Source organism: Archocentrus centrarchus, chromosome 24 (genome assembly GCF_007364275.1).
Source record: "Archocentrus centrarchus isolate MPI-CPG fArcCen1 chromosome 24, fArcCen1, whole genome shotgun sequence".
Taxonomy (NCBI): Eukaryota; Metazoa; Chordata; class Actinopteri; order Cichliformes; family Cichlidae; genus Archocentrus; species Archocentrus centrarchus.
In genome coordinates this window covers 25843518-25870317 of record NC_044369.1, presented here as the reverse complement: position 1 = coordinate 25870317, position 26800 = coordinate 25843518, and the positions used below count along the sequence as shown (strand labels likewise).

The 26800-nt window shown below is 41.0% G+C and overlaps 1 protein-coding gene across 2 annotated transcripts; it reads right to left on the bottom strand.

The window, feature by feature from the left end:
• Positions 1-25407, bottom strand: cnstb (consortin, connexin sorting protein b). Of its 2 annotated transcripts, none has more exons than XM_030720850.1 (11): positions 25192-25407; positions 21345-21879; positions 19272-19381; positions 15535-15565; positions 14250-14336; positions 14049-14157; positions 13356-13377; positions 13204-13273; positions 10258-10508; positions 2193-2337; positions 1-2022 (listed from the first exon to the last, which is right to left on the bottom strand). In XM_030720850.1, the coding sequence occupies exons 2-11, from the start codon at positions 21430-21432 to the stop codon at positions 1814-1816; spliced, it is 1122 nt and encodes a 373-aa protein (XP_030576710.1). In that variant the 5' UTR covers positions 21433-21879; positions 25192-25407; the 3' UTR covers positions 1-1813. The 2 variants fall into 2 exon arrangements, with proteins under 2 accessions (XP_030576710.1, XP_030576711.1); XM_030720851.1 differs by lacking the exon at positions 25192-25407 and adding an exon at positions 24317-24439.
• Positions 25408-26800: the final 1393 nt, after the last annotated feature.

Sequence of the window (26800 nt, the reverse complement as noted above, 5' to 3'; positions counted from 1 at the left end):
ATTGCATATTGCAACACTTGTTGGTAAACAGTGTCCATATTGACAATACAGAGGCAACATCTGCCACTTTGCAAACATCTGGAGTTCAAAAGGAAAGCTAAGATAAACAAAGCAAATGATAAACAAACTGGTCGACCTTTATTTTCTCGGGTCCAGTGACATGAAGTATCTGCAGGTATGTTTCCTGTTGCATTGCTTGAACCAGCCAAAAAAACACAACTGATACTCCACAAAGCTCCGCTTTTGTTTAAAATCGCGTCTATTCTGTGAACATGACCTGGTCCCCAATGCAGACGGTCCTTCTGTCACTTTCAATATAATTTAGTATCTGTTTGCACACAGAAGGAAAAATAATCACAAATCATGACTTAGAACAGAGGTTTAAGGACCACACGTGTTGAGATAAACATGAAAACATTGAGCACCTAAAGTATAAACACGGGGTAAGTGCCTGAGATTGTGGAGCAGCTCTTAAGTCACTAACTTGCACATGGCAAACCATGATGATGACCACAATGAAGATTGAATAATAATAACCACACCCCTCTTCCTGAATCTACATTTAAAGATTCATTAATGCCTTATTTTGAAGAGGGTTCTTACATACAGCATAAAATTCCTTCTTAAACTGGTCGTAATAAGAACAAAGGAACGTCCGAAGGTAAACACACAGCTATGACTCCTTTCAGTGAAATCATATCGGCTTATTTGCATTTGGTATGAATGTTCTTCCAAAATATGAAAATCTTTGTGGCCTCTTGGTTTTCAAACTGTAGAACCGCCGTGTACCACTATGTCCACACACGTGTACTCACTACTTATTTATCAGCATGTGTCATCTATGGAGGACCAAAACTGAAGCAGAAATGCATAAAAAATGTAAAAAGGAAGTAGAAAAAAGTTTGGGGACATATTCATTTAGTCAATGAGTCATTTATTTATGTATTTTTATATTTTTGGCCTATCAACAGCACACCATCCCCCTCACCCCAAACCGGTCACAGCAGATGACTGCCCCTCCCTGAACCTGGTTCTACTGGAGGGTTCTTCCTGTTAAAAAGGAGTTTTTCCTTCCCACAGTTGCCAAGTGCTTGCTCACAGGATGTCATTTTGACTGTTGGTTTTACTGTAGGGTCTTTACCTTCCAATATAAAGCACCTTGAGGTGACTGCTGTGATTCGGCGCTGTATAAATAAAACTGAACAGGGAGGCCTGGAAAATAATTCTTTGGCCTACTGATCATTCTAAAACACACACATAAATATAATCCTATTGATTGACAGCTTTTATCTATACAAGTTAAACTGAAACAAGGAAAATCTGGAACATATAAGACAAATGTATCCACAGTTGCACCTACTGCTACAAATGTGAGAGCGAAACACTAATAAACAGATCCACTACTTCTTCTGTCTTCATATAAATAGAGCTGAGACATGTGAGCCCTCTTGTGTGGTATCTATAACAACCACACAGATTGTAGTAAACAAATTTTTTTGTTGTTGTTTTTTACTTTTATCGCACAACATGCATACATCACCACATTTATCATCTGAGGTGAAATTCTGACCATTTTACTGTATGGTGTTGCTATGAGCACCAGTTTAGTTACTTAAGTATAATTCACAAATCTTAGACAAATGATACGAGCTCCTCTGTTTAAACACCTCTTTTTCATTCAGGGTAGAAGAAATCAAAGCTTTAAACATTTTGGATGCTAGTGAGTTCTTTCACTGTTGTATTAACTCTAAACTGCAGCCAATCATTTGTCTGGAGTCTGACAAAGTTAGTGTCTGGATCGCAGGTTAACGGTCTACGTCCGGAAGGGCAGCCAGCGTCCAAGCCCTTCCAAAAGTCTCCGTAGGTTCATGACGTAGAAGTCAACGTTGTGGGTGAAATCGATGCAGATGTTGGAGTAAGTGTCCAGCAGGGTGCAGTAAAGCGCAGTCCCACCTATGCTGATCACCACAGTAACTAGGCACAGCAGCAGCAGGATCAGGCAGGAATCTCCACCCACCTCATCTGGAAGTAAGAAATGGAAAAGTGCTGTGTGCATCTTCATGGTGTCATAATATTTTTGGCAGATTTTCTGTGGCATGCAGATTTCATCATCAACCTGGATTGAGCATAATTGGATTAAGACTATACAAAAAAAGAGAATAACTGGGAGTTAATGACAGCTCTAACCGTACCGTGCTCAGTTCCATCCTCTGGCTCGCTGAATCGAACTTTGCGTTTGGAATTTTGTTTATTAGCAGTATTGCTTGGGGGAGGTAATCCATCCAGCGACGCTCTCCTCCTTTTCAGAATGGAAACCAGACCATCTTGAGAGAAGTTCTGAACGAGACACAGAGACAGAAAATAAAGGAAGATCTGCAGCAGCTTTGGGGAGTGTGGACACCTGTCGTATGATAGAATAAATGAAATCACCCCCCTTGTGTCTGGCAGTACAGCAATTCAGTATTATGTATGTTGTGGATATTAAAGGACAAAAACTTGGACGGGTCAACAAACACAGGCAATGATTATATACTTTCGGCAAAACCCAAAATGCTAATGCAACTAAATGCATTGCACACAGTCATGGTAAATACTGAAAAGTCATGTGAAAAAGTTTTCACAGGGCTCTATCCAATCCTGTGAAAAACTAAGTACCGTATTTTCCAGACTATAAGTCGCACTTTTTTTTTTTGGCCGGGGGTGCGACCTATACTCCAGAGCGACTTATATGTGAAATTATTAACACACTAACCAAAATACTGAGACACTTGACATCTCCGTGAACCAGAGCGTTAAGGCAGTCTTGCGATGGATGGAGAGCACAGCTTCACGACAACCGGAAGAATGCGCCACCCAACTTTCCTGGAAGTCATTGGATGGATCAACAAAGCATGGGCTTCAGTGACAACCGAAACCAGAATAATTGGAACTGCAACTGACAACGAGTCTGACGAAAGCGACACAGAAGAGGAAGCGGCGCGTCGTCTACCTACGGAGTGTGCGGAGTTGTTTAGAAGTAACACGAGGATGAAGAATTCAATGGATTGATGGTTTGGTAAACTTGTTATCATGTTCTTTATACTATGGTTATCTGAAATACTGTTAATGTTACGGTAACATACCAGACACGTACTCAGTGCGTTGTGCGTCATGTAGCTAAATGTGTTACGTTAGCATACCCTATTCGGCCTGCTCTTGGTCTCGGATTCTATGAAATAACCCCCCCCAAAAAAATGCGACTTATAGTCCAGTGCGACTTATAGTCTGAAAAATACGGTACACCCCATGATTACAGAACAATAATTCAAAATTTCTGCATAGTTTAGTCTTTTTTTTCTGATGAAACTTTAACATTTCACATGCTAACTGAGGTCTGCTGAGTGAAGCTGACACCCCACCCACGTGAAAAATTCCAAAAAATAGACTGAACGGTTAGTGCTTCGTTTGTGCTGGTTTGTGCCGTTAAAACTAGCGTTTGTGCTGCTTTCCTTTTTGAGTTATTAAAAATTATTTTTTAGGTCATCCAAAGGTCACCATCCCCCCATCAGGCTCCAAAACAAACCAGAGTGGTCTACTTTTTTAGTGCTTCGTTTGTGCTGGTTTGTGCCGTTAAAACTAGCGTTTATGCTGCTTTCCTTTTTGAGTTATTAAAAATTATAATTTTGGCCGATGACGTCATCCCCCCATCATGCTCCAAAACAAACCAGAGTGGTCTACTTTTTTAGTGCTTCGTTTGTGCTGGTTTGTGCCGTTAAAACTAGCATTTGTGCTGCTTTCTTCTTCCTTTTTTTTTTTTAGTTTATTGATGGTGGGCAAGGAAATTGGTGCATTACCGTCACCGACTGGTATGGAGTGTGGACCAGAATGTCACTCAAGGGTTATGTGTTAATTTTAGAATAACAAAATACTGTCTGATAAATTTTCCTCTTTGAGATTTTTCCAAATATATCAACTAAATCTAGCTTTACCATATTTTTCGGGCTATAAGGCGCACTTAAAATCCTTAATTTTCCTCAAAAATCGGCAGTGCGCCTTATAATCCGGTGCGCCTTATGTATGAATTCTTATTGTGCTTACTGACCTTGAAACAATTTTATGTGGTACACTGTGCTCAAAAATCTGTCGGAACATTTGGTGCGACTTTGGTGAGGGACGTTTAATAAATATCGACATTTTCCAGAGCGTACAACAAGGGGGAGGGGGTAACACCCAGCGTACGCTTTTCAAATAGTTGAGCGCTGCCGTCTGACCGCAGATGGCCGAGGAATCCACACTACTGCACCATTGTGTGGTCTGCAGCGATATTTCCTCCGGTCTGGCAGATCAGTTCATTGAATTCTGTAAAATAGTCCATCATCGATTCACAAAATGACTCTACTGACGATATTAGACAGAAACAAGCTGCAGGTGTGGAAAGCAGCCAAAGCCGCCGGAGATAAATTCAACAAGAAGTGGAAGCATTGTTCCAAAAATAGAAACCGTACGCAGTAAACCGCAGAAAACTATGATGAATTTTATTCTACATGTTCCTGGCCTATTTTCATCTACGCTGGCCCGTATCTTTGTGCGTAATATGAAAATAGACCTGTTCATTGATATTGCGCCTTATAATGCAGTGCGCCTTATGGTCCGAAAAATACGTACTTTAATTCTTTTGTGCTGCTTACCGGTCAGTGTTATGCTTTACTGTCAGGTGATCACATGTCTTCACCTAATTAGAAGACAATGAATCACCTGCTGCAGGCTGTAATTACTGTTTTGGTTATGTGTCGGTTGTATTTCAGCACTTTCTTGTCACCAATTCATTCAGTGTGAATTTGTCAGATGTTGTCAACGCAGGAAAGGACATTCGGTAAGTGTTGTTTCTGTTCCCTCTGCAAATAGTTGTACAGAAAAATACCTGAGGTCTTTCCTGCTTTTTAATAAGAATAGTTGTATATAACTTTATTATTTACTATATTTTTACACACGTTTTGAAAAAACGTGGTGGTGGTGGTGGTGGTTGTGGGGGGGTGACATTATCGGCCAAAATAATAATTCATATCTCCGAAACGAAAGCAGCACAAATGCTAGTTTTAACGGCACAAACCAGCACAAACGAAGCACTAAAAAAGTAGACCACTCTGGTTTGTTTTGGAGCATAATCGGGGGGATGGTGACCTTTGGATGACCTAAAAAATAATTTTTAATAACTCAAAAAGGAAAGCAGCATAAACGCTAGTTTTAACGGCACAAACCAGCACAAATGAAGCACTAACCGCTCAGTCTATTTTTTGGAATTTTTCACGTGGGTGGGGTGTCAGCTTCACTCAGCTTCTGCAGAGGCTCAGGTGGAGCTCTTGGGTTTGTAGTTTCTCTGAACACTGCACAGTCTTGGGGTGAATTTGCTGCGAATAAAATGCGAGTAATATTTTTGCCATATTTCTTTTGACTTTCCTGGGAGTCTGATTTCATTTGTTTTCAGCAATAGTTGTAATGAAGCCTTGCTTCAGTTTAATCAAAGCACAAAACAGTGGCTGTAAAATTTATCTTGGTCAGAGTGAATGATTACTAGAAAGAAAAGAATTTATTGAAAATATAAGATTGGTCAAAAAATATGGTGACTAAACCATATTTTTACCAAAAGCTGCAAAATTCCAAAACCTGCATCCTTCAGGAAGAACGGGAACCAAAGCAAGCACAGCGATAGTTGGTAGTTTAGCTTCATACCATGTAACATCTGAATCTGACTAAAATCTTGTCATGTGCCACAACTAGCAGCCTAGTTGCACCTTTTAATTTAAATAAAACATTAAAACCACAAGAAGATAACGAGGATATATCAGCAGACTTATGAGATTCCCACTGCATGCGTGATTCTGGTCAGTGAAGGTCGAGGTCTGTGTTGGCCTGAGTCATGTGTTTCAGTTAGAAATCATGATTCAAAGGGTCAGAGGGAGGAACTGCTTCAACATTTTCATACTTTGCAGTACAGAGGGTCCATCTGCAGTAACACAGTCAGCCTCATCAGCTGCTGCCATTATTCACTGTGTGAGGCCACATTGTTAGCAGCATGCTCGATAGTCCATGACATTCAGTTTAATCTGTACAGACAGAATTCACTGCACTCTGGAACCTCAAATTTGGTGTTTTATCTGCTGCCATACTGTTTTTGTGGACCCCAAAGTGACCACATTTTGACAGCAGTGGGGAGTGCTATGTTATCAGCTAGGAAGCTTAGTTAGCAAGCTACATTCATAGACAGTACAGATATACATAACTGCTATTTAATGCCCAGTAAAATATTACCGTATTTTCCGGACTATAGAGCGCACCATACTATAAGCCGCACCTACAAATTTTTTGGAAAAAACTGGAAACGTACATATATAAGCCGCACCGGGCTATAAGCCGCTGGTATCTCCGCCGCTCTCGGTTTTCCACAATTACTCGGCACTCAGCAGAGGGGGACAGACAACCCCAAATTTGAGTTATAACAAGTCAATTCACCATTGATTCGTTCACGCCGAGCTTACGTGCAGCGGCTCTATTTCCCTCCTGTAGTGCCAGGTCGATAGCCCTCAACTTAAAAGCGGCATCATAGGAAGTTCTTTTTGTGGTTTCCATGATGAGGGAGTTTGAAAAAAATCTCTTTTGTGCCTGCTGCTAGCACTTGTTGGCGCTTTCTTCTTTGATTTCCAACTTTGACGTCCCATGATTCATATCCTGCTAAAGAGCCCCCTGGTGGTTAAAGAAAAATCCACAGAAACGCCGCACCGGGCTATAAGCCGCATGGTTCAAAACGTGGGAAAAAAGTAGCGGCTTATAGTCCGAAAAATACGGTAATTAAAAAAACATACTCACAAAAGTTAAATGTTTGCACCTTAATTCAATTCAATTCATTTTTATTTATGTAGCATCAAATCACATCAGTCTCTTCAAGGTGCTTTATTTGTAAAGACTCTACAATAATACAGAGAAAACACAACAATCAAAATGACCCCCTATGAGCAAACACTCAGTGACAGCAGGGAGGAAAAACTCCCTTTTAACAGGAAGAAACCTCCAGCAGAGCCAGGCTCAGGGAGGGGCAGACATCTGGGGGTGAGGCATATCAAGCCATATTAAAGCCATAATTGTCACAGTTCCATGAAAGATGCTTCAGAAGGCATCAACACCACAAACATAATGGAGAGGTCCATTTCATTGTCAGGAATTAGCTGAGGTGAAACTTAGCAGATTTGACTGGCTACAGCTGCCTGTGTCAGCAGCACAACTGTCAATTGTTAGAAAGGGGAGAACCTACAATAAAGACTAAAACTCTTCTTTGAACCAGGCTGTAATACATACGTATTAAAGCTGTGATGTTTGAAACGTTAACGGGGGCATCGATGGGCATTTTAAAGCCTGCCTCTAGTGGCTGTCAGACAAACTGCATTTTTACCCACTTTGGCACTGGCTTCATTTTCCAACCCCAGTGGCTGCTGCTTTGTTTGAACTTGAAAAATCCAAAATTTCACATTAATCTCTCTAATAGCTGTTGAGATACTCCAACCTGGACCAAAACTGTGGACTAACTGACAGATTAACACTGTCATCCCGAGAGCAATGCTGCTAGACGTGCTAAAATTCACCCAATAATCTTTACAAACACAAACACATATGAGTTCACCCCCAAAGTAACAATCTCCACACAAAGAGTTATGAGTTTGACCATGTTATTTATGCATAAAGGGTATAACACACAGTCCTGGAGCTGGTGAAACCTTCAAAACCACAAAGAATAATAAAGCATGACTCATGCACAAGAGGATACCGTGTCTTTGTGCTCTCAGAGCTCATTCAGGGGCCCATGAAAGGACACATTATGGCCTTTTCACATATCACACTGTCAACAGCTATCTGTTATATGGTATATAAACTAATACTGCTTCCTGCTGCTTGGTTTTCTCCAGGAGGTCACTGCTTTGGATGGCTGAGGACTGAAGGAGCGTTGTGGTGGTTTGACATGTTTCTGTTAGTTCAGCCCTGTTTGCTGCACCTCATTTTTGACAAATATCCTACCTGATGTGTATATAAGTCATTGCCTAAGCTCATCCTCTTGAATCACATAGCATTTTGTCAAAAGATAAAAAATTATTCCTCTAAGTTGGACGATGTTCCATGTTAATACTGAATTTCTAAAATTACTTCTGTAATTGTTACGAGAAGTGGGGAACTGCAATTTTGCTAATATAAACATCCAAAACCCTTATGAAAATTGATAGTCAAAACAGCCATGATCCTTAACGCATCAGGCCTTCATCCTGTACTGCTTGTTTGGAAAAGCTCTGATTTCATCCCCACCTCTGCGAAGAACCAGGCGCCTTCAGCTTACTGGTTGAGCCAGAACATGATGTCTTGGCTCAGGCTCCCAGCTCAGTAATCTAGCACATTTGGCAGGGTAGACATCCCAAGTGTGAGGCCACACCAATGCACATGGGTGGAGGCTTTTTCAACAGAAAAACGATGAAGAACTCACACAGGGATAATAAATATCAGTTGTGGGAGTGTCCCAGCAAAGACAAAGAGCTGATCGGTATGTGGATTTTTTTACTTTTTTGCAGGCAGAAATAATAGCAGACTTTGAAGACATCAGACAGATGGAAAGGAGAAAGGAAACAAGCTGGGAAGTAAAAGGACTAAAACAAAGGGTGCTGGGATGGAAAGAGAAAATAAATCTCTACCTATACAGCACTGTGCAAAAGTCTTGAGCCACCCCTCATTTCTTTCTGTCTTGCTTTCAAGTTGTCCTGAACAATAGTTCTCCGGGCAAGTTTTTCTTTGCCCATCAAGCTTGTACATTGCTCCTCATTTTCAGAGGAATATTTTTTCTTGTTTACTAAGCCACATACCACTGACCTATGAATCATTCAAACATAAAAAAGCTCAGAACTCCAGGAATTAATCACTTAAATTGTCTGTTTGTGTCTACACACAAACAGACAACTTAGCAATGAAACAATTGGAAATTATATTTAGGCACGCTGTTACTAGCAACCTGTCATAAAATTTCAAATAATTTGTTCTGATTTCTTTAGTTGAATCTATGAAAAATGCCAAAGATAACTCAGTCTGAGAGGCATAATATATTATTTTTGGCAGCAACAAGGTGATTTCCCAAAGAGCTATTAGCCCAAAACTTGGCAGATCTCTGCATGGTGCGCAGTGTGTCCTTAAAAAAAATTAGGAAACTGGACAAGTGGAGGACAAAAGAAGAAGTAGCAGGCCTAAAAATCTATCTACAGCAGATGAGCAGCATCTGAAAGTCGTGTCCCTGAGAAACGGGAAAAAAAATCCTGTACAAACTCTGCTTGTGCCTCATATATGTTGTCAGGATTGGGGTAGGGCTGGGGTGGTGTGCTTTCACTCCTTGCTTTTCAGGTGGAGCTGTGGGTATCCGATGTTGTCGCCCATGGGCGGAGCGGATGTTTCCCAGGTTAACTGTGTAAACTTGCAGTTCGTTATCATCCTGTGTATTTAAGGACCGGCAGTACCTGTGCTTCTCCACTACAGAGGTAACTCAGCCTTCTAGTTGGCTAATTGTGTACTACAATGGTTTGGTTTATAGAGACACTCTTTCATCTGCTAATTAGTTGTTCCCCTGGTGTTATTGTCACCCATGTCAAGATACTCACCTGCTATTCAGTCTGGAGCACAGGAGCTGCTGCCGGATCCTCACTGAGCAATCGTTCAAGCCTGGGAATGCTATGTGGATTCCATCTGCCTGCCCACTCTCCAACATCACGACCCTGCCACTCACGAAACTCAGCCTCCCTGCCTGCAGCCCTTTCCCCAGCTATTCTCCATCACCTCTCATGTAAGGACACTCCTCAGCCGCAATATAAGCCTTTGCATTTGCCTCCTCCCTACCAGTCATCGCTGAAACCTTCTCTCTCTTTTAGTAGTCCTTACCCGTCGCCCTCTGTCATTAAAACCAATTTACGGTACTAAGTTTTATTTATAAACCTTTCACGTTTCATGCCGGCTGTTTGAGTCTGAATTCTGGGTCCATCCATCAAATCTTGACACATGTAAATTTGTAAATGTTTCAGTAAATCATTTCACCTATTTCCCATTTTCTTAGCAATACATAAATGATTGAGGGGTGGCTCAAGATATTTTTGCAGTGCTCTATATTAATTTAACATCTGATATGACAACATACTAATTTTTTATGTTATATCCTCCAAAGATACTAATCAAGTGTAACGCCAGAGAAACATTGTGTATTCCTACCCCCTCTTTGTGTGACAGTTTGGCCAGGTCCTTATCTGATGCCTGAGGCACTCCTGTTGGCCACTCCACCTTCACCTCCTCCTCTTCTGGAGTCTCCTCACACGGCTCCTCTTCTTCTTCTACTTCCTGCCCTTCCTCACATGTATCTCCATCCTCCTCCTCACAGCCGGTCTGTATTGATGAAAGCTCTAAATCTGTGATCGTGCTCTGTTCTTTTTCTTCCTCCTGCTGAGCTGTTTGAGGCATGTTGACTGCAATGAACAAGAAACACATTTTTTTTTTTTTTAAGTTTATTTCGAACAATCAAAATTAAAAACAAAGAAAAATAAACGTATAGGAAAATAAAACATACAAATATCTATATATGCATATGTACATATATTTACATATATAGCAGATGCAAATCAAACAACAATAAATAAAATGACCAGCAATGTATTTTATAACAATCTCAAGGTGCTTGAAAAGGGAGCAGGAAGAAGCAATAGCTTATCTAGTCCTGTCCCCATTGCATTTTACAGGTTCATAATTAAACTGGTTATAATATTAACCAAACATGCCTATGCACATGCATACACTGACACAAGCATGCATGGCTACACACACCTACCCACGCCAAAGTACCCAAAGATACATTCATTTTGATGTACATGAATCTACAATTCAATAATAACAAAACATTATATCTCATTCGTATTTATACACATTATTTATATGCTCCTTATATTTTTTCTTGAATTGTGCAATATTTGTACTTAGCTTAATTTCATCATCTAAACCAGGGGTTTTCAAAGTATGAAAGGGTGAGCCCCCCTCCAAGGAGCACAATGCCTGCTGCCCCCCCCCCCCCCCCCCCCCCCCCCCCCAATAATCAACCCACACACAAACAAATGCCACTACAAAACACCTTCTAATTGCTTTTATTTTAGAACCATCTCATCTTTTAAAATGACACTTTATCTGAATGAAATTTAACGCATGAACATTTTAAAACATTTCCTCCCATTTTAATTATTTTATCAGGGCCTTTGTATGGCAAATACGCCCTTTTTTCATTTTTCTACTTATGCCAGAGCTTGTCTCCCCTGCCTTTTTCTTTAATAAAAATGTGTCCATTCTTTCTCTCACATCAGTAGACAGCAAGCAGATAGCTTCTTTTCCCGGTTTATTTTTTCCCTCGCACCGCGCCTCCCCTAAAGTGCTCTGGCGCCCCCTAGGGGAGGCGCGCCTCACACTTTGAAAACCGCCGATCTAAACCATTCCACAAACGCACTCCACAAACTGATACACACATACATTTAAGATGTGAGCGAACACATGGTTGAAAAAGTTACATTTCCCTCTCAGATCAAACCTTCCCTCTCTATTCTTAAAGAAATTTTGAATATTCTTTGGAAGCATAGTGTTTTTTTGCTTTAAACATCACCTGAGCAGTTTTAAATTTTACTAAATCCATAAATTTCATAAGTTTTGATTTAAAGAATAGTGGATTTGTATGTTCCCGATACCAAACATTATATATCATTCTCAGTGCTCTTTTTTGCATAATACATATTACTTGTAGAGAGCTCTATTGATTACTGATCCTCCACATTAGTGAGCAAAAAGCTCTACATTCAATAAATTGTGAGTTCATCCACCTTTTATTACAAAAACTCACAGTTTCTGGAAATGTTCTTACACTCTGTTGGTTTTGTTGTCTTTTGTCTTTGGTAACTGCTTGAATCACTTGCCTCGCAGGTGAAAAAGGTTTAACTCAGCACCCACCCACAATTTTTAATTTGCCTGCTAAAAATAATCACTGGATTTCAGTGTCTTTCCACAGTCTATGCTCACCTCATTGCTGCTATTTTCTTCCTGGGTGCCTCTGGTTCTCAACATCTACTAGCCTGGTAATCCCTTGAATTTGCATATGATCTCCCTCCAAGGATGAACTGTTATTAACTGTTACAGCTCAACAGTAATATATGTGCAGTCTTACTTAGCATTACTTAGCATCTTGTTAGCATTGCTAAGTTAGTGTGCGGTTAGCATTTATGGCTTCACAGAGCTATTATAGCTGTAGCCTAAATCAAAGGTTTGTTTGAAAAAGGATACTACTAGCGTACTATTACTACTACTACAAAAAGTGGCAAACAGATGTGATGAAAATGTAAAGGATGCCAAAATACCACAATGACAAGTACATCACTTGCAGCATTACATCCTACAATGTGTGAAGGCCATTCCAAACTCCATCTAGAAGCAAGTCTTGCCACAATGGTAGCCTTGTTGGAAATGGTTTAGGCTATTTATTTGGGCAGTTAAACATTATTTAAATAACTTTAATTGTAATGGTAGCAGGGTCATAAAATCTCAATTCAAATGGTGCAAAAACCTTTTACAAAGCTTTTTTTTCCCCAGTGGAAGTTATGCTTCAACCACCAACTTTCCTTCTGCAGCATTCTCATATACTCCAATTCAGGATACTCAGAGTGCCATCTTTCTGTCGTTTATTGTCCAGCTATTATCCAATCTGGATGGTTTTTTTTTTTTTTGGTTTTGTGTGTGTGTGTGTGTGGGGGGGGGGGGGGGGGGGGTGTTTCTGTGTGTGTGTGTGGAAGGGGGGGCACAAACCCCTCATGCTGTGCAGACTGCAGACCTAATACAAGTGCATGTAGCTGAACTTGATATAAAAGTGTTATTTTTTTATTAGGTCCTCTGTAAGGTTAAAAATCTCTTTTGCAGAAGTTATGTAGTTCTGATGCATTTACTTCAAATTCTGCAAAAATATAATGTTCATAAATATTGTTGTCAGATGCTAGTTTGTGGTTATCTCTTAAGCCCAGTGAACACACTGTACACTACCTTAGCATATGGCAAGTAGTATACAGTATATACTTCGGAGCACACCCTAAGTTGTGGTTATTCCTTTGGGTTCAATTATGAACATTCATACATGTTTACCTTCATCGTGATGGGGCTGCGGTGCTTTTCTCTTCAACTGATTGTCTTTCATCGTTGTGTTGAGCTTGTTCTGGTGATCGAAACATAGTTGACAATTTTTGAAGTAAAGGTCTCAAACTGAGCAAAGACCTAAACAGTCCGGTGGGCCTTACCTGTTCCACACTGATGGATGGTCTGAGTGATGCCAAAGAAAGATAGAGACACAGAAAAGACCAGAGAGGCAGCAGGAGAAAACGAGATCAGAGAGAGACAAAGAGAGGCAGAGGAAGTTAATATGTTACTGAACTTATGAAAACAAATGTTTTAAACATTTGTCAGGCTAGCATTCTTCAGCCAAATCAAATCCACCTGTATCCAGTGACTCCGGGCTGCAGTAACATACCAAGTGAATCAAAGCATAGTGACACACCAGCACCTGGCACGCAAACTTGTAGTATTTGTCTGCATCTAGCGGAAATTAATCTACAGGGGAAATCTGACGTTTGTATTTGTACTTATTAAAATTGATTTCGTGTTCCTATGTGTGTCTGTCCTCCCTGTATCCTCATGTATTATTGATACTGTGACTCAGGCTATGACTTCTTGATTTGTCCTCAGGAGAGACAAAGATAGCAGCAGATCGCATTAAAGCAAAACTGGTGCTAAAAGGTTTCTGTCTGACAGCGGTGAAGGTAATGTGGGGAACTGCAGATGGCATGAACAGAGTTTACTTCAGACACTGAGAGCTGTTTCAGCTGTTTATGAGCAGAACCTTAAGTCCACATCAAAGACATGCATCTACAAAGCATTTGTATTAATGACACAGGAATGTTCGAATGAAAGGAAAGTCTCCCACTGTGGTTCACCTGAGGTGCGTTCTGCAGATCTGGCTCAGTGTCTCAAAGTGTTTCTCACGGCTGCCGTCTGCCTCAGCAGACAAGCTGCTGTCAGAGTCCTTCTGTCCCCACTGGCTCTCTGGGAACACAAAAACGCAGGCACACGCAAATTAAATGCTATTTCATTTTGCCACTGGATTATGTTTAGGCTTTTTGATCACTGTGTCTAACCCCAGTTCTCCTGCAGGACTGTGAGGTTGGAGAGCAGGCGTTCATGGTAGAGCTTCTCTAGCTGTAAGAACTGGATGGCCCACTGGTCTGGTAGTGTGACCAGTTAAAGACACAACACACACTGCTACACACTGTGGTATTATCAATGTAAATATCTCAGATTAAGCACCACATAATACAGCGAGTATGCTTTAATTTCCTGACATTTACACTGAATTTAGACTGACTGCAATATAAGAAGGGGAGATTAGGATACCCTATAATAAAGCCCATACCCCAAATAGCATTGTGTATTTACACAGTACGAAAGGGAGGTCAGGATACTTTATAATACAGCCTGCACCCTTAAGAAATACTTACAGTATAATTTGTTTTGCCTCTCGTTTAAAGCTGTCCTGCTCTTCTTCTACTGTACCTATATTTTAAGCATTATTAGGAACCAGTGAGTCTTTTTAGCAACGTGCTCATTGCTAGTTACCACTGAGGCTTAAAGGAAATTACCTATCAGCAACGAGAAATATGAACACACATGATCTTTAAAAAAAAAAAAAAAAAGCAAGACAGCAAAGGAATCAATTTCTTCACTCTCTACGTTCAGTTTTTTTTAGTCTTTATGTGGTCGTGTCCTGAGCCACACCTCCCTCCCTCGCTACCTCCCTCCCTTCCTTCCTTGCTTCTCTCTCAACAGTCTGCTGTGCTTTTGCTGCACATGTTTTTCTCGTGGACCTTCTCTTCCTATAAATCTGTCTCTTTGTGTCTTTTTGTCCCCTGACACGTAAACCCATAAACACACGCCACACTCCTTACAGCAAGACAGGCCCAAAGCTGTTTCCAGAGCAACAGCACAAACAGCGCCAGAGGAAACTACTATTGCAAGCCCTGTGGGCTTTTGGCCAAAATATGGGGAACACCCAGTGCCTGAGACACACATGAGAGCTGACAGAAAAAAGCATTTTAGACAAAGAGGAGGCTGAGAGGAAGACAAAACTGAGGGGGGTGCCCTCTACATTTTGATTACAACAAAGTTTGCTGAATAACAGGCCCCTGGTACATGAAACCACAACTTATAAATCCTCCTTGATGAGGCTCACCAAAGGTGAACACAGCCTTTAAGCCTAAAAAGACGAGAGTAGCTACTTCCTAGAGTGATGCTCCTAAACCATTTTTTAATCATAATGCCCACCAGCTCAGTCAAGCTTCAGTTGCAAAACAGTAGTGACTGAAAACCAAATGTCACAATGTATTAAAACAGAGACATCAGTTCGCTGTGCACTTGAAAGGATACAGTCCTCGTTGAGTGAGTAGGCCTCTGCAACCTAAAGAAAAAAATAGAAGATGATTTATTAGACAGGAGTCATGTAGCAGCATTTCACTGAAACACCATCACTTACCTGTGAAGTATAAAAGTAGGCTTAAGCTACGCTTCTGTGCCCTGAAAATGATTTTATCAACTGCTGATCTACATTTGGCTGAACAGTCTAAACTAAACGCATGTATTATTGTTTTAAATCCCTTCAAAGATGAGGATCGCGCGGAGTCCTCACAGCAGGAACCACAGCCACGGAAACAACCTGTGACACATCAAGTCACATGCAGCAGCTTATGGTTTGTATTAGCATGTCTGTTTTTCTGCCTCTCAGATAGAAACCACCTAATCCTGGGAAAAAAACATGTCTGGCATTATTGGATGAACTGGAATGTGTATCGTGAAGACTTTGATAGAATTTAAAACTAAACATTTGGGGCACATTTAAAGAAATTCCCTCAAACAGTCACAGATGTGTCACACAGAACTGACCACCTTAAAATATAATGACTCCAGTCCTGGCTGTCACCAGCTAAATTACCGTATTTTCCGGAGTATAAGTCGCACTTTTTTTCATAGTTTGGCTGGGGGTGCGACCTATACTCCGGAGCGACGTATATGTGACATTTATAACACATGAACCAAAATACTCCAGCCACTTGACATCTCCGTGAACTGCAGCTTTAAGGCAGTCTTGCGTAACCTGTGGGCGCAGTGGATGATGGATGGAGAGCACAGCTTAACGGCAACTGGGAGAATGCGCCACCCAACTTTCCTGGAAGTCATTGGATGGATCAAGAAAACATGGGCTTCAGTGACAAACCATCCTGTTGGGATTCAGAAAGGCTGGAATAATTGGAACTGCAGCTGACGACGAGTCTGACTAATGCGACACAGAAGAGGAAGCGGTGCTTCGTCTACGGAGTGTAATTGTTTAGAAGTGACACCGAGGATGAAGAATTCAATGGATTGATGGTTTGGTTAACTTGTTAGTATGTTCTTTATGCTATGGTTATCTGAATAACTTAATGTTACGTTAACATACTGTAGCGATTCTCTTAGTTAGAGAGCGTGTTGATGTTGTGGGATTTCGGACTGTTCGGGAGGTTCGTGAAGGCAGCATGGAGAGAGAGAAAAAGACCGAGAGCTTGCCTGTGTGTGTGTTGCTGTTCCGCTGTTGTAGTTGTGGTTGGCGTGGCTGTGGCCTACAGCAGCCGTTTTTCTGTTAATAAAGACGACCTTTGTTGTGAATATCGCCGACTTTGGAAGTGTGTTTACAACGTTACAATACCGAACACGTGTTCGTTGTGCGTCATGTAGCTGAATGTGCTACGTTAGCATAACGTAGGTGTAACCGTGTTCGTCCTGTTCTTTAATCCATTATTATTTTAAATTGCCGTTCAAGATGGAATTTCTGCTCTGGGTCTCGGATTCTATCAACCCCCCCCCCCCCCCCCCCCCCCCAAAAAAAGTGCGACTTATAGTCCAGTGCGACCTATATATGTTTTTTTCTTCTTTATTATGCATTTTTTGGCTGGTGCGACCTATACTCCGGAGCGACGTATAGTCCGAAAAATACGGTAATTACTCCATTTATGATTTCAGCTCTAGTTGTTTTTTTTAGTTATTTGCTTTGGCCATTACAATAGAATAGAATAGAATAGAATAGAATAGAATAGAATAGAATAGAATGCCTTTCTTGACATTATACAGAATGGACAATGAGATTGGAGCTACATTCTCAATACAGCTGTGCCTTTAGTGACATCTCTAAACCTGTACTTTCAGCTGTCCCTGTTCTTTTGCCGATGATTTGTAGGTGAAGAGGACCTAATGTATCTGTGAGCATTCCTATGAACGTGTTCCTATCAGGGTCTGCTAAACAGAACAATACACAGAGGCACCGTCATGCCCAGACATGCAAACAGTCCCTTCTCACTTATGGACACAGCTACAGTAACATACCCTCGTGTAAATCTCATCGACTATATATTTTTACCCTAGATATCTATATACTTTTATTATGTGTGCCTTGATGTGTGAATTACATATTTTATTCTTATATATTCTATTATATATTTTTACCACTTACTGCAGGTGCAAAATACATTTCACTGTGCATCATACTGTGTATATCTTATCTTAAATCTTAAAATGTCGCCCAACAGTAAGAGACCCCACCTGTCATACACAGAAAGCCACTGATCCCAGCTCTCTTCCATCTTTTTTGGCAATGCAGTGCTGCTGTTTGCTGAAAACTCCACTATTGTGTTGATGCAGGAGACAAAAGAGTCTGTTTAAAATCCACTGTGACACATCACTAGTTATTTTTCTGTTGAAACATATTGAAATGAGTATCTATTTGAGCAGAAACTTTATCATTTAAAATCTTGATAATTCAATCATTTCCTCGCATTATTAATGAATTCATCTGTGTTTGCCTTTGTAGCTGCGTTCAGCATTATGCTTAATCACAGCTTGAAAGAGACAAAAAACTCACCATGGTGTGATATACAAACCCCTACCAATGCATAAAATGTGTAGTATTTAGTAAATCTTTGCATTTGTTTAGACTTGAAAAATCATCAAGACTGATGATTTAAAATGAAAAAGGATTAAAAAAATAGTTAAAGATGCATAAGAAACTATAAAAGATATAAAAGAGGAAATGGAACATAATGAAACAAAATACAACAAATACAATTAATGTAGGACACCAGCTCAAGATAGGTGGGGATGGGGGGTAAAACAGGCATTTTGTCACCATTTACCTGGCTTGTTCCTCTGGGTGTCTTTACTTTCAGACAGATATATTCAACAGGTGCGAGCATTTTATGACACTAACCATGTTTCTGCTAAATGTGAGCGCGGCATAGTTACTAGCTATGTAGCATCACTCTCAACAGCATAAATTCCTTGTAGTTTAATGAGACTCGTCAAAACAACTTCGAATCTGTAGCATCCGTGTCATAAAGTGATTTTGTGTCTGCTTGGCTCTCCTTTCCTTTATGAGCCTTTAAAGCAAAACAGCTTCCCTTCTGTTTCATCGGTTGCTGCAGCTGGCTCCAAAGCAAAGCAAACTGCTGCAGTAGCTGAGACAAATGAACTGTATTGTGAGTGTTGTTAGGAAACCGTGGCAAATAAAGTGTTGCATGAGCAGCATGAAACCATTGATCTTTTACTGTGATCCTTTTAAACTAAACACAGAGCTGAAAGCTAACTGTATTCATCAGGCTTCTAATTAGCATGTGCTGAACACCGTAATTGTAATCAGGGGGCGGGGGGGCAGCAGAGGAACAAAAGAGCAGAGAGTTGCCAGTTCAAATCCCTGCACCTGCACATATAGCTGACCCTTTTAAACAATAAACAAAGCCACAGCTTTCATTAGCATGCCCATGTAGAAAATTTAACAAGCTACAGTGATACATTTGTAAAAGACTAGCGCTGAGATTTGCTATATTTGCCTCCACTCACAGTCTTTGAAATCAGGGCACACTGAGCGACATGTTGTAGCTGTAAGCATACAAAAACTCACAAACATGCATCCATGCACGCACACTCTCACACAGCGCCTTTCTGTCAGACTAAATAAAGACACTGAGAATTCCCTCTGGATCCTAAAGGGAAATATTCCTCACAGGTGCTCTCAAACTATCAACCACAGACACACACACACACACACACACACACACACACACACACACACACACACACACCTGGTGCAAGGAGTGTGGCAGCAGTGTGTAGTCGCTGTTTTCTCCAAGGGATTGCAGGGAGGCCAGCAGCTCTGGGGTGGGGCCCTGTGAGCCATCTCTGGAGACACTTCCTAAAAACGTAAAACACAAACAAATCCTAGAATGAAATCTAATGCTTCGGTGGTAAGATTAGTAATATCTCAGTTTTCTCAATAATTTTAATTGTGATCAGTCAGTTATGGAAATGCACATGTACTGGTATGAACGTACAGTAAGCATGCTGTAGCTTGGATTAATACGAAGTTCACATATAATGGTCAGTCTGTAAAGCAGTTCTTCACTGCCTTCTGTGGCTGTGGAGGAGCTTTGTCATGAGTGGCCTCGTCCTATGATGTCACCACGATGCCATCGTGGTTATCTCTGGTTGGAATTGGTGATAAACATAATGACAGAAAACCTACAATCAAAAGGAGTTTCAAAGTCTACCAGGAGGAGGGCGCCGAACAAAGAGATGCAAGCTTGACGGGAACCATTGATCATTGTCCGGCTGTCCCTTCATAGTTACCATATGACAGTGGTATCAATCTCCTTTCCTGACTAAAGCAAATAAGGGCACTTTTTTAAATGTTGAACTATTCCTTTATCCAGGTTACACCAAAACAAGCAGCATTACAAATATTTTTGCAATACAAAACCTGCATATGCAGTGTGTGCTTGCTTGTCTCTTTTATAGAGACAAAAAAAAAAAAAGTGCCCACAATATAAATCTGTAAATCTATTTTAAAATGCTTGTAAGAAGAAGCATTCTTGGACCCATCTTTGCAAAAATGTGTCACAGTGCAATGCAGCAGTGACCCAAATAATACAGATTTTATATACCATGTATAAGTCTGACTCAGTAAGCAACACCATCAGCATCATGGTGTTTTAAGACTCCCCGTGATGAGCTGCAAGCAGCAAGTATAGCAACTTGTCAATCACACTGTAAAGCATAGCCTATGTTATCCTCCTTGCTGACTGTAATGTGACAATAATTTACAAAATGAACATTATGTTGCACTCCAAAAGACTTGAAACTAGAGACCATAACCTACTCACTAACGTGTTTATGTAGGTCATAAATCAAAGGAGTTGAAGGGGTGTTTTTCTGTACATTCTGTACAACCAAACAACCCCCCCCCACACACACACACACACATTCAAAAGAATGCAATGCTGTTCAGCATTGGCTTCACTTTTCAGACGTCAAAGCTTCATCCATCTTTTATTTACGATTATAACAGGTAACAGGCAACGCTGAGCTAAGTTAGCTTAGCTCGGCGTTGTCATGGCTCTCAGAAAGTGGCCTGTTAGATGCTAATGGTGTGCCCAAAAAGACACATGACCATGTATCCAAGCAAAATCAGCTTGAACGATAGTACACATATTGAGCATACAGTGTACAGTTGTAGTATTTCAGGCACAGTTTACAGGTTTGAGGTTAGGGACACTGTGTAAGTTTCCTGATAGTGGTTATATGGTAAATATAGCATGTGTGTGTGTGTGTGTGTGTGTGTGTGTGTGTGTGTGTGTGTGTGTGTGTGTGTGTGTGTGTGTGTGTGTCATCCTCAGATGGCAGCCTGTGAGCCCCTCACCAGCCACCACTGCTGTGACAATTAGTAACGTCGATCAGCTGTAGCTGTATGGAGCAGCTCTTGGATAACACAGTTCGTCAACTACAGCTGTGCAGGGCATTTCAAACATTAGCAAGGATTGGTTGTAGCTTCTTTGCAGCTCAGCTTTGTCAAGATCATCTTACACACTACTTGTGGTCTACAAATGGATGATAGACTTCAAATTGTCCTGAAAAGCTCTTAAACAGCAGTTCTCAGATTTTGGGTTCTCATTGTGCTCTATAAATCCAGTCGATGGATATTTGAAGATGACAGAATATTTCTACGAGACATTTTACTGAATGAGCAATACATTTTAACCACCTACCTAGCTGTGACACTAAACAACAAGCTAAATTTCCTGAGGTGCACAGACCTTGAAAGAAAACCACACAGCAGTTGTGTGCTGCATAAAAACAGGATAAAGGAAAAAGTCTTTTACCTGTGGTGCTATCGACGGGCACCCCTTCTTCTTTTTGTGTGGCCTCAGCTTCAGGGCCTTTGGGTAGGTTGGTGTTTTTGTTACCCATCTCCTCTGTAAGTGCAGCAGGACTCTCCTCCAAAAGCTGCTCAGAAACCCTCCCGTGGGCCGTGGCTGGGCCTTTTTTTCAAACCCTCACTGAAAAAACATTAATCGTGCCTGATGTTGAGCAGTGTTCGTCCAAGTTTGTACCGCTCTAACCTCTAGTAAAGACTCAAGAGGACCTTAGGCACTAGAGAATGAAGTCTTGGCAGGTTTGGTTTGTGATCAGTCTTGATGGAGCATGTGATTTAATCCTGCATCACCTCTCCTGGGTGGCCAAGGACAGAGCGCTTTGAAATGTCCATCACAGTTAAAGAAGGCAGGGAGGGCTGTGAAGCATGTAGTTCCCTGCCTTTGCGGGCTTCCTGTAGTCTTCCAGTCCTGTGGCTTTTATTTGTGCCTTTTCCCTCTTACACAGAATTCCACATAGCTTCCATTCCTCATCCCCTTCAAACTGTCAAAAAAATGAGTAAGAATGAGAATTTAAGAAAAAAAAAACATCATGCATGCCTCACACATTCAGTACCAGACCAGAGAGACAAGAGACTTTGATAAGACACTACTGCCGGTTAAACTGCAGTTATCGCATTGACTGAATGGGTCTTTGTGTCCAAACCATGACAGTGAACAGAGGGATGACAGAGTGCTCCACTCTGAATAACTTCATGGTTGTGTAGTGAAAAAATTAGCAATGAGTATGTCACACCACAGACAGGCAGCACTCTGTACACTATTAATATTTCATAATCAGTTCTTCTTACAGAAAAGTGCAGTTTGGGAGTTGGGGCTGATTTCTGCTGGCACCATAAATGTTGGACAAAATCCTGCCCTGCAGACCAACCAACTGTGTCACAGCATTAGCATGCTTAAAAATGGTGATTTGGCATGGGCTTCCATGGCCAAGCAGATACTGTAGGTGTAATGTGAAGGTGGCTGAGTACTTTTGTCCATATTGTGTATAGAATATTACTACAAACTGACATAAATATACGTTTTCTTTCAAAGTGCAGTCCCTTTAGCTGTAACAAGCAGCTGTCAGATTTGCTCATTTACATATTTTTATTCCTGGACTGTACTAGAGTCGCTTTGCGTGAGTCTGCATCATGCACAAAGTGACGTTTCCACCTGAGGACACTTACCAATGTAACTATGATACATTGTATTCATATAAAATATGCTGCATAAAAGTGGGAAATATATAAAGGCACAATATCCATTTACATGCCTCACAATGTAGAGAGACCTGACCTGAGGGCTTTTCACAGCACGTTCACTATGATTTACCTGTGCCTGTTGACAAGAATGACCTTTTCCACAGCAGTCACTCACCTGTCCTGTCACTGTAATCACAGTCAAACATAGTGGGCTTTTTTTTTTTTTTTTAGCTTTTGTGCTGTTTTTTTTGTCCTTGCATTACAACTTCGGAGATGGTTTCGTGCATCTGTTCCGATCACTAATGGTGCGATTTCACACACAAGCCTACAAAAAAACATTCTAAAGCTGGCGAAAGATGATATTTCTGCCTCATGAAACTTATATTTTCAGCCTGAGCAGTGTGAGGGCATGAAAGCTGCATGATCCTATGTGTTCAAGCAGCGTGTTGACAGTTATGCGAACATTATGGATTCTGCAACATGGAACGTGACACAAAGTACAAACGCCAGGAGCACAGACTGACTCAGAAGATGTGCAGCATAAAATAAGGAGCAATGCAGGGGTGGCTAAAGATGAAAATCTGCCTGAATTGTACTAAAACACATTACGACTGTGGTGGGTTTGCTCTGTTCTTTTGTGAACTGATTACCCTTTATATTTTTTATTGATTTAATGCCTGGCAATGAACTCCAGAGAGAGAATGTCCTGACATTTTACATTTGAATCACTTTCTTGAGGATTAGTTCAAAAGCCATGCAAGCAAGACTAGAAATACAAAGAAATAGTACAATCAAAAAAACACTAAAATTGTTTGGAAGGGCTCCCAGGAGAAAGGTGCTTCTGTCTAAAAAAAAGAACGTGGCAGCATGGCTTAGGTTTGCAAAAGTGCATCTGAACAAACCACAAGATTTCTGGAACAATGTCTTTTGGACAAATGAGAGCAAAGTGGAGATGTTTGACAATTCACAGCACCACCTTTGGCAAAAAAACAAATAGAGCAGATCAACACAAACGCCTCACACCAACTGCCAAGCACGGTGGTGGAGGGGTGAGGATTTGGGCTTGATTTGCAGCCACAGGAACTGAGCGCCTTACAGTCATTGAGTCGACCATGAACTCCTCTGTATACCAAAGTATACAAGTTATTGCTGCTAAAGTTGGTTCTACAAGCTACTGAATCACAGGGTGTCTTTAGTTTTCCACGGGACTCCATACAGTCCTGTGGAAACTTTTTTTTTCATATGACTGTATTTGTAAATTTTGAACAGAGCCTGGTTAGCCATTCCCACATACTTCCATAAATGGCTGCTGGCTTTAATTATGTAATTACTTAAGAGATATGGATGTGGATATTGATCTTTCTATAAAAAATAATTTATTAACACATTATTAATATTTTATTTTGTTATTCAGTTGTTTTTTTTTCCAAATCTGCGAATAGGTTTAATTAATTTTGGAAGGTTTTAAGCTAATTTTAAACCTCAAAATTTATAAAAAGGTACCTTTAACTGTTAAAAGTAAACAATAAATCTTTATGTTTTCTCTTACAGCAAGTTTTCTTTTTCATCAGTTTTGTATTTAGGTCTGAACCATCCCTTAGTTAGGCAGGCTCAGGCTGCTGGGGGACTTTCCATGATGCTCTTCTCCAGTATTTACATATGCTGCTACTGCATGTTATTAACTTTTGTCTTCTCTCTCCTAAAATGTATATTTTGTCCATATCTCTGTATGCTCACCTTTATTCTCTTCCCTTTCCACTCACCCTCAACTAGTTGCCATAAATGACTGCAGCTCACTGAGCCTGGTTCTACTGGAGGTCTCTTCCTGTTTGAAGGGAGCTCTTCCTTCCCACTGTTGCCAAGTGCTAGCCCATCTGACTGGAGGCTCTTAGCTTTATGATATAAAGTATCTTGAGATGACTGCTGTTATTTTATATGAATTAAACTGAAACTGGACGGAATATCGCTGAATAATAAATGCTCCTAATGCAATTTTAGACTTCTGGCAGCCTCGAAGGCTGAAACCACCATCAGGTGAGCAGTAACGTTATCACATTTACAAAGTAATGAACTGAAAAAGTGCACATTTATGTAATCCTGACAAAGTTATGCAATCTTCTCCGGACATATGCTCACTCCGGAAAAGAAATATTAACCGTTTAGTTTGTATTCTTCTTTCAGCGGCTGTCAAATGGTTTCCGTTCATTTCCCGTACCGAGAGGGCGTCCCTGTGCACGTGCCTCTGACGTTTTCGTGCACAGCGGTACCTCGCGCTCATTAAACGTTTTTTTTTTTTTTTTTCCCCAGTCTTCCTCGTTTTTTATCACATCACATTAACTTTAACGTCGGAAGATTAAGGTTAAAAAAAAAGAAAAGAAAAGAAAAAAACACCACAGCATCCCCGTGTTGGCGTGTCTAAAGTAGGAACCGAGTTTATCGCTTTCTTCTGCTCTTATTCATGTAGTTTAAGACAGCTGCTGAAATCTTTCCGTCCCATCTTTTTTCTTTTTTTGCTGCGCCGCCCGTAATTTTATCTTCTGTAAAATTAATGTCACGCATTAATTAAAACGGAAGCCGCAGCACGGGAGGAAAGGATGGAGAGATGTACTCACTGCTGGATGGTCTCTCTGGGCTGTTTTGGGTTTTTTTTTTTTCTTTTTCAGCATGAACGGCTGGAAGCGGCGTCGCGGTGTTTTCCTCCACTCCCTGTCGGCCCTCACAGCAGCAGCAGCCACACAAACCTCACTCCCTCAGCTCACACTCTCGCATGCTTCTTGTTTACGGTCCTATCCGGGGATTTTTCACCTTCCCCTCGCTGCAAAAACATACATCCCTACATGGCGAGTTTATTTATTTATTTAAGCGCGCGGCCGAGGCTGCCATCTCCTGGCAGATGTGTCGCACTGGCTTCCTGGCCGTGTGTCAGCGGTTATGTAACGCAACATAAAGCGGTCAGATGATGCCATGTTAAGCTCGTAAACCGTGTTCCGGATTAGAAGGGGAATAGTTTAAAATGTGCATCGCAGATTTGCGTTGTATTGTCACTGTTGCATGGCTAACGGTCACTTACACGTCGTTATTTAAGGTTAATGTCTTCTACCACAAATCCTTCATCTCTGTTTTAAAAGACCAGTTAGATTTGGCTGCTTAGGCAAAGATATGATGTAAATGTAAACATCATATTCGAACTGAAGATGTAATAATGTTATCCAGTTCTACAAAAAAAACTAAAAGCCCACTGCACTCTACAGTGGCACCTGTTCTCTTCACAAATGAGAGCAGGTTCACACTGAGCACACGTGACAGGCGTGAAAGGGTCACATGTTTTGATGGCTGTAGCATCCTTCCAGCCAATCGAGCTGCACGGTGCTGAGCTGTGTTCCACTGAAAGTTGGCGGGCCCTTGTGCCATGCTCATGCTCATGGAGTCTGTTTCATATGAGTAGCCTGCTGGAGGTCATTTAGTAGAGCTCTGGCTGTGTTCCTCCTGTTCCTTCGCACACAGAGATACAGATACCGGTCCTGCTGCTGGGTTGATGCTCTTGTACAGCCGTGTCCAGCTCTCCTCGTGTAATGGCTCACCCCTTGAAATCTCCTGTACACACTGGAGACACAACAACCCTTCTTGTGATGGCACATATGGATGGGCCATCCTGGAGGTACTGGACTGCTAAACCTGAACGGGCTGCATGCTACAAGTAATTACAAGGACAGTAGCAAAAAGCAAAAATAGAGAAAAATCAGTCAGAAAAGATAAGGAGAGAAATATGATCTCTGGCCACCACCTGCAAACACTCCTTTTTTGTGTTGTCTTGTTGCCTCTCCAGTGCACCTGTTGACCCTTTCATTTGCACCAGAAGAAGGTGAAATAGATTCACAATGTTTTAAACAGCTACCTCTGAACAGATTGATTTCCTTGAAGTTTAACTGACTTTGTATTATACTGTAGTATAGTAGTATACAAGTACTGCAGTTACTTGATGGCACTCCATATGGGGCTATACCATTGGCTGGGAGGAGGGGGACAAACATTACAGGCTGATTATTCTCACATCATAATTTTAGTTTATCATGCACCTCTCAATTACTGCAAAATGGCACATGCAGCATTGTTGGTGTGGCCAGGCTAAAGGCAGATGTGGCTCTGATTGATTGCAGGAGGCAGAGGGATTGAAAGATTACACAGAGGGAGATGCTGCCAGCTGTAACAGATTAGACGTTC

What these genes read in the sequence shown, in the direction of transcription:
- cnstb (XM_030720850.1), bottom strand. Translation starts at nt 21,432, where the DNA reads ATGGGTAACAAAAACACCAACCTACCCAAAGGCCCTGAAGCTGAGGCC. An exon ending in TGCCACACTCCTTGCACCAG is followed by an intron (nt 15,566 to 19,271) that starts GTGTGTGTGTGT and finishes TTTTTTCTTTAG; the next exon opens with GTTGCAGAGGCCTACTCACT. An exon ending in CTACTCACTCAACGAGGACT is followed by an intron (nt 14,337 to 15,534) that starts GTATCCTTTCAA and finishes TCACACTACCAG; the next exon opens with ACCAGTGGGCCATCCAGTTC.